The sequence below is a fragment of the Echinops telfairi genome, unplaced genomic scaffold (genome assembly GCF_000313985.2).
Source record: "Echinops telfairi isolate 266 unplaced genomic scaffold, ASM31398v2 ScPeMD7_18;HRSCAF=68, whole genome shotgun sequence".
Lineage (NCBI taxonomy): Eukaryota > Metazoa > Chordata > Mammalia > Afrosoricida > Tenrecidae > Echinops > Echinops telfairi.
In genome coordinates this window covers 5219022-5231157 of record NW_022103915.1, presented here as the reverse complement: position 1 = coordinate 5231157, position 12136 = coordinate 5219022, and the positions used below count along the sequence as shown (strand labels likewise).

At 50.4% G+C, this 12136-nt stretch overlaps 1 protein-coding gene across 3 annotated transcripts in view; it reads right to left on the bottom strand.

Moving 5' to 3' along the window:
- Nucleotides 1–12136, bottom strand: part of EVL (Enah/Vasp-like) — a 91579-nt gene that overhangs the window by 36077 nt on the left and 43366 nt on the right. For all 3 annotated transcript variants that reach the window (XM_013003727.3, XM_045288203.1, XM_045288202.1), the window contains exon 3: nt 5077–5254. In XM_013003727.3, the coding sequence (XP_012859181.2) occupies nt 5077–5254 (178 nt within the window). The remainder of the gene's footprint in view (nt 1–5076; nt 5255–12136) is intronic.

Here is a 12136-nt window from a genome sequence, read left to right as displayed (position 1 = left end):
GCTCCTTTAGAGGTGTACAGTCTTGGAAACCCTGTGTGGGGTGGCCATGAGTTGTCAACTGACCCTGTGGCAGTCGATTTGCTGTCTGTTGTTTTGGTCGAAAGGACATACCTGGGTGGGGGTGGGGTGGGCGGTTGCGCAGACGCAGGTGAACGGGCGGTGACTTTGCACCACTCCGAATGGAACTATTCCAAAAAGATGGAATCATCCACCGCTGTGCGGAAAAACACCCACCCTTCCCAGAAGCACAAACAAAATGAAAACGACCCCTCTTCCCTGCGCTCCCCAAATGCCAGGATGTGAGCCTGAGGATCACTGGACCCAACCCTGGTGTCTTCCTTCACTGCACGTGCATGTGACCCTGAGCAGGGAGTAAAGAAGACTGCAAGAGGACATGCTGCCTTCGAAGGACAGACCGTGCTGTCTGAGAGCGCTGGGCCCACGGACTGTCAGGAGAGCAGTGTGGTGCAGGGCGTGCAGCACGTGAGTCGAGGTTGCTGGGCCTGCATCTTTGTGGCTTGGGGATGACGTCCGGCGGCGGTCAAGCAGGGGGCTGGTGCAGAAGAGGAAGACTCTTAAGGAGATGGGCTGACTCGGTGACTTTGCTCAAACCCGGTGACAACAGCATAGGGCTGGGTGGTGTTCCATTCCCTTGTGCAACGGGTCATTATGGGTGGAAGTCAACTAGGAAGCACTGAGACGCAATAATAATAGCCTTTGAAAAGAACACTCACGTATCATTGTTATTGTGACACAGCACCCAGAAAGGGCCGGGCCACCTATGTATCATTGTTACTGAGACACAGCACCCAGAAAGGGCCGGGCCACCTATGTATCATTGTTACTGAGACACAGCACCCAGAAAGGGCCGGGTCACCTATGTATCATTGTTACTGAGACACAGCACCCAGAAAGGGCCGGGTCACCTATGTATCATTGTTATAGAGACACAGCACACAGAAAGGGCCGGGCCACCTATGTATCATTGTTACTGAGACACAGCACCCAGAAAAGGCCTAGAGCTCTGGGAGCCCTAGGGACCAGCAGAGCACACAGAGAGCTCCTCACAGCCAGGTTCTCCCTCAGGAGCTGACAGAGTCCCCTCAGCCCCTGGAACTTCCTCTCTCCTAGGGAGAACCTCGCAGGAGGGGTCCGAGGTGTTGGTTTCTGTGGAAACAAGTCCCAGTGACCCAGTGGTTGGTCCCCGCCAAAGAAGCCACTTCTGAACCCAGAGCCTTAAATGGGCCCACTAGCCCCCCAGCTGGCTCTGTACCCTCTCCCTGTCAGCTGGCCCTGCTTTCCCTTCTCCCTCCCCTCTGGAAATCAAGAGCACTGGTCCCATGAGGACTTCACATTTTACATCTTTTCTTTAAAGTCTGACACACTGACTCTCACTTTCCTAGGCAAGGCCTGAAGTTGAATGTGGAGTATTCTGAGTGCACTGCTGCCGCCAGAAGAAAGATGCTGTGTGAGTCGGGGCCTACAGCTCTTCCCCGGCTAGTGGGCAGGCAGTAAGCACAGGGCCGGGCGGCCAGGCTGGCCGGGGCTGTGCTGGGCCAAAGCGCAGGAAGGAAAGGACACAGAAGCAGGTCCCCAGTCTGGTCCCGGCCACTGAAGCACAGGCTGAGGGGTGAGTGCCACCCAGGCCTCCCCAGGACGTGGGCGCTGCCTGAGAGCAGTGAGAATGTAGCAAGGCCTGGCATGAGAACATGCTTCAGAGGGTAGACCTGTCCGTGTGGATCCCAAGGCTGGACCGGCCTCAGACGCAGATGGTCAGACGTTTCTCCTGTGGAGCGGCTGGGGGTGCCAGGCACGGACCTTTCTGAGAGCAGCTAAGCACTAAGTCACGGAGCCACGAGGGGTCCTTGTATGAACAATGATGACAACACCTCAAATTCACTGCCACCCTAGTGGGCAGAGGAGAACTGTCCTTGTGGGTCTCTAAGGCAGCGACTGTTTATGGGAGTGGAAAGCCTCATCTTTCTCCTGTGGAGCTGCTAGTGGTTTTGAACTGCTAACCTTGTGGTTAGCAGCCCAAGGCCTAAGTAACCCACTCTGCCACCTGATTTGGTGTCTAAACAGCTCTGTTCTGCCAGGTCTAGAAGACCCTTGCTAGAGTTCATATCTGGCCAGTTTGTATACAAGGGGTGGGGGTACAGATTCTGAGCAAGACCCTTGAGACACAGGCTCATCTGAAGGGATCAGCAGAGCAGGGCCAGGGGAGCCTCACGAACCTGCAATCTACCACGGGACACACCATGCCACACTGATGGGAAAGGCATGCAGGTTTGGCTTCCAGGCACCCTCCAATTCTCTCTCAAAAAAAAGAGGTATTGAGATTCCAATTTTATAAACAGAATCTGAAGTGCTGACAAGACAGCCAAACTAAACAAGACACAAAGGGAAAGACGAGCCAGTATTACCTGGGCTCTCATCAAGAAGACAAACCTTTCCAATCGCATTTTCTTAACGCCCCTATAACCAAACCAAACCCAAGCCCACTGCCATGGAGTTCATGCCGACTCCCAGGTGCGCTTCTAAGAACTCTATAACTGTTTGCAGGAATAGAAAGCTCTGCCTTTCTCCCGAGTGGCTGGTGGTTTTGAACAGCTGACCTTGTGATTAGCAGACCAACAGGGAACCGCTACACCACGAGGGCTCCTTAACCCTATAAAGTAGAGTTTATTGTTCCAAGGTCACATGGGCGCAGAGTGAAGATCTAGCTGCCTCCCAGTAGGTGCTTCTGCACCTCACCTGCTGTCTTCCTCCCCAGAGGCCCAGGGGACCTGATAGGAAACAACTCTACACCTGATGGCCAGCTGGCCCATGTGGCTGTAGGCAGACAAAAGGTAAATGCGAGAGGGGCCGCCTGGGTCCTGGACAAGGTCCAAGGGCTTTGTGGCCCCATGGGAAGCAGGCTGGGCCAGCACATGGCAGGGCATTCACAGTGGGACACTGCAGCACTGGGGAGAAAACTCCGCTGCCTGCACACAATCCTATGGTCGCAGCTCTCAAAAAGTGCAGCTTGAGAGACACAGCCACCAAGGGGCTGGCAGGGCTTGATTCACGCCGTAAAGGAAGCGGTCCTGGGGCACAGGTGCCCAGGACACCATGGGACAACACCAGGCTGCATTGTTCAGAGCTGTGCACTCACTTCCACCCACTCCCAGGTCACACCGTATGGAAGCAGGAGGGGAGCGAGTCCCACTTGGCGGAAGCTCCAAATCCGGCCTCTAGCCCCGAGACCATTGGGTGACATCCCCACTCCGTAAGGAAAAGATACATCCACGCAATCCTAAGGGGTCCTGGGGTTGGGGTGAATCTGCCGGAGCCTCTGGTGGCAGATAGGTATCCCCCTCAAAATGGGCCACCGTGTTCTAACCTGAAAATCAGGCTGTGGGGTCCACAGACCGACTTGTGATTCTGTAGTGGAATGTAACAGCAAGAATCGGTAGCGATTATTGGAGTCCTTGTGGCATCCTGGTTACACAATGGACTGCTAACCACAAGGTCAGTGGTTTGAAACCATCAGCCACCCCTCCGGAGAAAGACGGGGCTTTCTACTCTTGTAAAGAGTTACAGTCTTGGAAACTCACAAGGGCAGTTCTACTCTGTCCTATAGGGTCAGTATGAGGGGGGATTGACCCAGTCGCCATGAGTTTTATGGGATTTCAGCAGTTGATTTGTAAGAGTTGGTGGGCGGGATGAATTAACCCTTCACATCTTGAGGGAGGAAGAGGTAAGTGAAGGTCAGGAACCCCAGGCTCAGCTTGCTTTAACACGAAGCCCAAGGTTCTCGGTGGGAAAAGGCGGTCTAACGGTGCAGGTGCCTGTGCAGTGTGGACAGGCTCGTGGTCACACCACAGAGCCCAGTAAGGAGGCTGCGTAGGGCTGGCCTGCCAGGCCTCCCACGGAGCCCACAAACCAGGGGCCTTTGAGGGGCAGGAGAGGCAGGCGTACTTACAACTCATTCTCCAGCCTAACAGACATGTTACAGTCATGGCGCCACGGTACCCCACCACTCCCAGCGTTGGTGGCAGCCATGCCCATTAATAAAAGACGCTTACTGATGGCTGGCTGCTGCCAGAGGTCCCAGGAACGTTTTACAGCCTTGCTCTCAGATCAGCAGGTGGAAAAACGAGAGCATGTACCCAAGGGTTCCGAGATGGAAGGCCGTTGGCCAGGATGCCTGCCGATGGTGTCCCCAAGTCTGGCTCTCTGATGAGCACTCACCCGCACCCGCACCCCCAAGGCAGCGAGGCAGCACTGAGCTGGACAGTCAGGATGCCCACACCTGGAAAGTCGCAGCTGCCCCACCTCCAGGAGCTGCTGTAAATTCCCTCCAGAAGTCTCCTGGACCCTGTTTCTTGGCCTTAGTGGTCTTACTCATAAAGTGCTGGCTAGACCCTACCACTGCCATAGATCAAGGCTGCCCAGAGCTGCCTCCAGCTCTAGGACGCTTCTGCGTTCATTCCTACCCAGGAGGTGTCCCTGGCACATGCTGCCCTGGAACATGGCACGTGCTGCCACGGGCTCTCCTGGCAATGTGCCTGGCGCGTACCTCTGTGCCTGGAATGCCCACCTAGCCTCTTCCATGTGGTCGCCTCACCTGCTGTAGACTATCTCCAATGTCCCTGCTGGCAGAGGGCGTCCTTGGCAGCTGGGCAGTTCTTTTTTCTCTGTGTATCCGGAAGGGCCTCCTACAGCCCCTTCCAGCCTGGTTAGAGACTGCACCTGGCCCCGTTACAGCCAGTTATTTACGGTCCGCCTGCGGGGAAGGCCAATAATTCACTCTCTAACGTGCTCTGTCTAGCTAGGCGGCTGGTTCCTGGCATTCAGCTAGTACTCAGCACAGATTAAAGTAAATAGTTGCTTACTCCAGCCCATCTCTGCCAAATCTCGATGTACGGCTCCGCGAGAGGCCAGAAACGCCATCCCCCCACTCCCCCACCCCGCTGAAAAACCACCAGCCTCTCTTTACAAGTAGGGAGTCAGGCAGCAGGCCTGTCTGGGGGCCCGAGTGACACAGGCGCAGGGCAGCGGCACCCGGGACGCCCTGTGCCAGGCCCGGCTCACCTCCTTCCTGGGAGTTCATGACATTCAGAGCGAAGAGCATGGCGTTGGAGAATGTGGTGGCCTCCTCCTTGCTCGCAAAGTTCAAGCCGTAGACCTGGCGGGCGTCTCGCCACTGGTGGAAGGTGGGTGTGGCCTGGTTGTACTTCAGTCCTTTCACGATTGAATAATTGATCACAACCTGGGGGTGGGGGAAGGCATGTAAAGAGATATAGCGGTGAAGAGGTATGCCGGGGTGAGGGGGCTGCACCCCACCCTCCCCCGGGGCCAAGGGTCCAGGTCCAGTGAGCAGAAGTAGAACATGGGACCTGGCAGCTTTGTTGGGCAGGGAGGGTCTGAAAACCAGTCCTTCCCCCTGCCTACACTGGTTCCACGAGAAGCCCCGAGCTGGAGTCTGGTCCCTGGGTCCTGGCCCAGCCTTGAGCCTCAGTGGCTACCAGTCCACCTTCCGAGGTTCAGTTGTCCCACCGACAAAATAGGGGCCATAATCCTGGCCTTACAGACCTCCTGGGGTGACTGCGGATCACTGGAGCACACGTATCCTACCTAGACTGCTAGCTCTTCCAGCTCAGTGAGTTACGCCCTTATGCCCCCATAGCCCTCGGTAGAGGGTCTAGTACTTGGCATGCAGTAGTGGGGAGGGGGGGGGGGATAGTAACGAAAAAGGAAAGCTGGAAAGTTGGTGGCCCTCACAAACACACAGATCTTAACGATGAATTCACCAGTAAACAGGTGCAGACTGGCCGGGAGAAAGCCAGGAGACAGGGGGAGCAGACAGTGGAGCTGCCGCCCATGCAGCAATGGTGGCCTAGTCCAACACTTATCTGCCAGCACCACCAGGGCTCCTTTGACTGGGAGGGGCATAGAGACTGAAAGGAAGGAAGGAGGTTAGAGTCACGGTTTTGCCCTCGTAAATCCTTACCATGAGAGCTGTGTTCAAATTCTATCTTTCGTTTCCTTGGGGGTGTGTGGCTTACTTCTAAAAGAAACAGAAGCTATGGAAAGTTGCTTGATTCTTGCTGGGTCCAATTCCTGCAACTGGCTGGTCCACTCCCAAGTTCTTTAGACTTGAGCCAGCACCCTGTGTGGTAGTTACATAATCTGTCAACTTGCGAAGGGGTGGAGTCTAGCCTGTCAATTGGGTCACAGCCAATGAGACCTCTGTGTGGGCATGGCCTTCTCCTGAGGACTCTGGGAGCTCCTGTCTTCTTCCCTGGAGGTGGGACACACACTGGCTGTGAGACATTCCTGATATCAAGCCAGATGGAGCTACACTGATGGAACCAGAGCCCTGGAGCTGGAGGAGCCACATGGAGACCCACCCCAGTGCCGAGATGCTTCCACTACCACTGGATCCACAAGACTTTCCACCCACTGGTCTGTGATCTTCCTGCATTCGGTATCATTGCATGTGTTTTGTGAGTCTGAAGAGGAATGTATAGATTGGTATTGGACATATGGGTTAATATCAGTCTTATGGACTTGATCTGGTCTGGGCTGGGATACTGTCTTAATATACAATTACCTTTGATATACAGTTCTCTATAACACATATATGAGTGTCTCTGGATTTGTTTCTCTAGTCTACTTGGACTAACACATCTTGCCATATTGCCTGGTGAGTCTGGGGGCCATCAGTAGTCAGGAGCCTGCAATGTGAACTGCTAACATGGAGTTAGTCATTTCTCTAGTCTCAAGCCTGGACTGCTGGCCTTAGACTTGCCCACCTCTCTAGTCTGATTCTGCAGTCCTCTGCTCCCGAAGCTGGCTTCCAGGTTAACATCTGACCCCCAGACTTGAAACTGGGCTGGGTTTACCTGCTTCTATAACTGTGTGAACCATTTTCTTGATATACATTTCCTTCTGTATACACACATAGAAGTGTCGCTGTTTTTGCTGCTCTAGAGCAACAAGCCTAACACAGGTGGCTTCAAAAAGTTCACCAAAAAATTGAATTTAAAGATACTGGAGGTGCGGAGCCGAGCAGGGCCGGTGAGGGGAAATACAGAGAGCCGAGAGGTGACGGCTTGAGGAGAGTGCTCTGGGCGAGCCAGGAGTGTGTCCTGCCTTTGGAGGATGGAATGGAGGCCGCCAGTGTCACACAGCCTGCAAAATGAGGAGCCACATGTACGTACCAAAAGAGCCACATATGGTTTGAGAGCCAGTTTGCCGACCCCTGCTTTAGACCAAAGGTAAAAAGTTTTTACAAATGCAGAGAAGACTTGAAAGGACAGCGATTTGATGATGGAGAAGAGGTGAAGAGAAAACGAGAGCAGTGTTGTCAGCCATCCAAACAGATGAGTTTGAATCACAGATTTGACAAATGTATTAAGTGCAATGGAGAGTACCTTGAAGGTGATAAGGTTGTTTTGTAAAAAAAAAAATAAAATACGTAGCTTTGGGGAAGAAAATTCCGTTTTTTGGTACCCCCTTGTATGGCCATTGTTTTATCAACCAATAATTTACCACTGCTTTTAAGGAGGTAAAAGCTGGAAGCACAACACTCCACACCTTGAAATCATTTGTCAATTGCATTAGACTTTAAACTCTGAGCACCTCATTTGCAGAAGTTTATGGATAACTGCAAAAGTCCAAAATGTATTTGCAGAGTCCCCACGCGGATTAAGCTTTGATGTGAACAGTCTTGTCCTTGGGCAGATCTCATTGGAAAGTAGTTCATCTCCACTTCCACCCCATCCCCACCCCCACCCCCACCCAGCCCAAGGAGGAGCTGTCTCCCTTAGGCGCTTGCCTTGGTGTGGCCGATGCTGTGGTATATTGATATGCTGACAATCATGCTTTTTTGACAATTCCTTTGTGCTCCTATCCCCTTTTAAAATCTCTGTATCTCAGCAAAACCCTTGGAACCATTATGACCTCATGTTAATAGTCTCCCTCACCCGGATCATATCTCTTTACCTTTGTCCTCGTTAAGATTTAACACATGTTCTCCTTGAATTGTATTTGAGATTTGGGGTCTCTTGTATGCTAAAACACAATCATCAGTAATGAGTATTTCGTACAATATTTGAAATAAAGGGAAAAACTGGATCGCCCCCACTATAGAAAAAGAAATCTCAAAATATAATTCTATGTACATATATAAAAAAAAAGATACTGGAAAAGTTTCCATGAATTTTATGAAGCCCCTCTTGTTGTATGTTCAGTACTCTTCTCCCACATCCAAATTCAAAAGCACCAGTTCTTCTCGTCTTCTTTATTCCTGATCCACTGTCCAGCCTTAGCACGCACACGAGGATTGAAAGTGGGTGAGGGGCACGTTAGTCCTCAAAGAAACACTTCTTCTCTTTCTGACACGTCAGAGAGGCCGTTTACAGCTGCTTTCTTGCAACACGTCACTTGACTTCCCGACTGCTGTCTCCATGGGTGCTAACTGTGGATCCAAGGAAAAACAAAATCCTCGACTATTTCAGTCTTTTGTCTGTGTACTGTGATGTTGCTATTGGTCCAATCGTGAGGATTTTTGTTGTCATTATGATGCGGTGTAACCCACACTGAAGCCCCGAGTCTTTGGTAGTCGGCAGTCCATGCTGCAGGTCCTCCTTGCTTTCAGCGCGCAAGGTGGTGTCATCTGCTTCTCACATGCTGTTCACTTATCTTCCTTCATTCCTAATGTCACATTCTTCCTTACACAGTTCATCGTCTGTTGGCTCAGCACACACACTTATTAAGTTTGGTGAAAGGATATAAGCCGGGGGCACACCTTCACCGATTTTAAACCATGCAGTGTTCCCTTGTGCAGTTCCAACAACGGCATGTTGGTCTGTCTCTTGCATTGTGCAGGAGCAAAATAATGTGTTCTGGAAGTCTATTCTTCCCCGTATTGTCCATCTTTTTTTTAATTATTGTCTACACAAACACCTTTGTCTCGTAAACACAAGCAAGCATCCTCCTGGTACTCGCGTCTCTCAGGCAAGATCCACGTGACGTGGTGATGCTGTCCTCTTCAGAATCCAGCTCCTTGGTGCACTGCTGCAGCTGTTTTTACATGATCGCTGACAAACTTTTGTCTTGCATGTAGTGTTTGTGCTGTTGCTCGGTAGTCAGTGGACTCTGTTGGGCAATCTTCCCTGGGAATGGGCACCGATAAGGATCTCTTCTTGTCGGTGGTCTGGTCACAGTGTTCCAGAGTTCTTGGCCCAGAAACAGTGTGTGTGCTTGTTGCCAACTGCTGCTGTGTCCAGTGGCTGTGCCACGTTCACTTAGACTTTCTAGCCATGCGTCGTTCCTCCAGATTTTCTAGATAAACTTTGATCAAGTTACACGTTGATTAAAGATGACTTCGCTCTTTCCAAATTTTAAATCAAAGCAGTAATGGTGAATATCTTTGTCTTGTTCCTGAGCTCAGTGCAGGAAGCACGACATTAGCTTTGATTTTAGTTTTGCTATTTGTCTGTGGATACCCTTGACCTCATTAGGGCAGTGACTTCTTATTTCAAGTTTCCGCTCAGCTTTTAATCATCGAGATGCACTACATTCTACCAAATTCCAGTTCCATTTGTGTGTGTGTGTGTGTGTGTGTGTATAAACCAATGCAAACTCACTGCCTTCAAGGTGATGTCGACGCATTGCGACCCTAGAGGGCAGGGTAGATAGAACAGGACCCTTGAGTTTCCAACACTAACTCTTGGTGGGAGTAGAAAGCCCCATCTTTCTCTGTGGAGCAGCAGGTGGTTTCGAATGGCTGACCTTATGGTTAACAGCCCAAAGGGTAATCACTATGCTATCAGGGCTCCTGTGTGGTATGTGTGTCAGGGTGGGAGTGGGGAAATACAAATATATATCTGACCTTTAAGCTGTTAAATCAACTTCACATTCCTGAAATAAATCCCTCTAGGCAGAATTTTCCTTACAATACATCAGTAGATTCAATGAGTTATTTTGGGCACTAAATGACTACACCTTTTTCCAATGGAAACAAGTCTCTGGTCACGCTGCTCTCCTTTCTGTCGTCTCTGCAAGGTGGTTATTGCTTCACCCTTACCTTTTACAGAGCATTCACTAGTAAAGCACTCTGGGCCTAGACTTTCCTTTGTGAAAAGGCTTGTAATTATGGATCCGCGTTCTTTACAAGATAAAAGAGGAGCTTTCCAAAAGTTTGGGAAAAAGGGAACCGAGGGTGTTGGATTTTTTCCCCCCATGAACTTTTTGAAGCCGCCTAACAGTACTACTCAAGAGTTTCCATTTCTTCTTGTGTCACTTTTGAAAGAAATTGTCCATTTCACCTAAGTCAACAAATGTACTTTCCCAAGGTCCCCCCTGCTACTGTCTCTATAAGGTCTGTAGTGATGCGCTCATTCTCATTCCTGACACTGGCCATTGGTGTGGCTTGATCATTCTTGTCCTTATGATGGTTTATTGTGGCGTGCTTCTGACTCTTGGCCATCCCATGTGTGGAGATAGAATGGCTCTGAAGGGCTTTCAAAGTTGCCACTTTTTGGAAGCAGAGCTCCAGGCACTCCTCCTCCCCACGTGTCACTGGGTAACTTCAGTCTGTCAACCTTTTGGCTGGAAGTTGAGTGTACAATTGTTTGCACCATGCAGACCACCTTTGGTCATTCTTACTAGGAGTTGATGTTGAGTAGCTTTTCAACGGATCCGTGATTGGCTTTGCTACTTTTCTCTATTGAGTAATCTGCTTTTGATTTTACTGGGCTTTGTTCTTGTTTATATTTTCTCCCTCTTTCTACTTTGATTGCATTTGATTTGCTTCTGTTCTGTCTGGTTCCTTGAGATAGGAACTTTGATCTTGGGCTCGCAGTCATTCGTTTTTTCAAACATATGCACTGACAGCTACGCATTGTCTCTTATCATCTGTCTCGGCTACATCCCGCCCGTTTTGCTATGATGTATTTCCACTATTGCTCAAGTCAACATCTTTGCTAGCTTGCAGTTGTGATTTTATTTTGCCCATGGCTTCTTTACTTGTCAAGTGGTTGGAAATTTCCAGTTATCTTTATGCTACTGATTTAAGCTCTCAAAGGAGCGTTGGGGACATCGTGGGCCACACAAACGGCAAGGTCATCACTTTGAAGCCACCAGAAGCTCTGAGGGAGAGAGCGAGGCTTTCCACTCCCATCATGAGTTAGTTTCGGGAACCCCCGGCCGTTCTGCTCTGCCCTATCGAGTCCCTGAGGTAGAATGAACTCTATGGCAGTGTGTTTAGTTTTTAAGTTGCTGGCCAAAGGACATGTTCTGTATGATTCGGACCTTTTTTGATTCACTAAGGCTTGGTTTATGGCCCTGCATGTCATTTGATTTGGTCAATGTTCCATGTGCCCCTGAGAAGACTGGCATTGCCGATTTCTCTCTATTTGCTTTGTCAGTAACTATTTAGGAGTAAAGTTGATCTCTCCAAATATGCTTCAGAATTTGCCTGTTTTTCTTTTTTTGGAATGTGTGTCCTTCATCGATTTTTAAGATGTGTGATGTGTTATGTTTAGGATTGTGCCTTTCTTTTCAAATGCCCTGTCCACCATGCTCAGGAGGATCTCTGTTCCTGCTTCCGAGGTGGTTCCCTTTATACCAGTGGAACAGCCAATGACCACTCCTCTCACGAGAGCCCTTCATACCGCATTTACATGCTCCCAATCCAGTCCTTTGGAGGGAGTTACAAAGACTACGGCCAGAAGAGCCAGGCTGAGTAATTGCACTGCACACGGGATTCCTCACTCTGCTCTTGTCACCTGTCAGCCCTTCAGAGGTGTGCCCAGGTCGGCCTCCTACAGTCTTCCCCTGTCCTGGGAAATGTTTCTGAGTTGGTTGTCCACAGATGCACGTGCTTCCAGACTGGTGGCCGTTCTCCTTAGACGTCCTGGCTAGTGGCACTCAGGCTCGGCCCCGCCACTCAGAAGAAGACTGACCAGTGCTCGGATCTCCCTCCTTCTCATTTTATTAGGGGCTCATACGACTCTTATCACAATCCATACATACATCAATTGTATAAAGCACATTTGTACATTCATTGCCCTCATCATTCTCAAAACATTTGCTCTCCACTTAAGCCCCTGGCATCAGGTCTGTGGGGAGAAGTCAGACACTT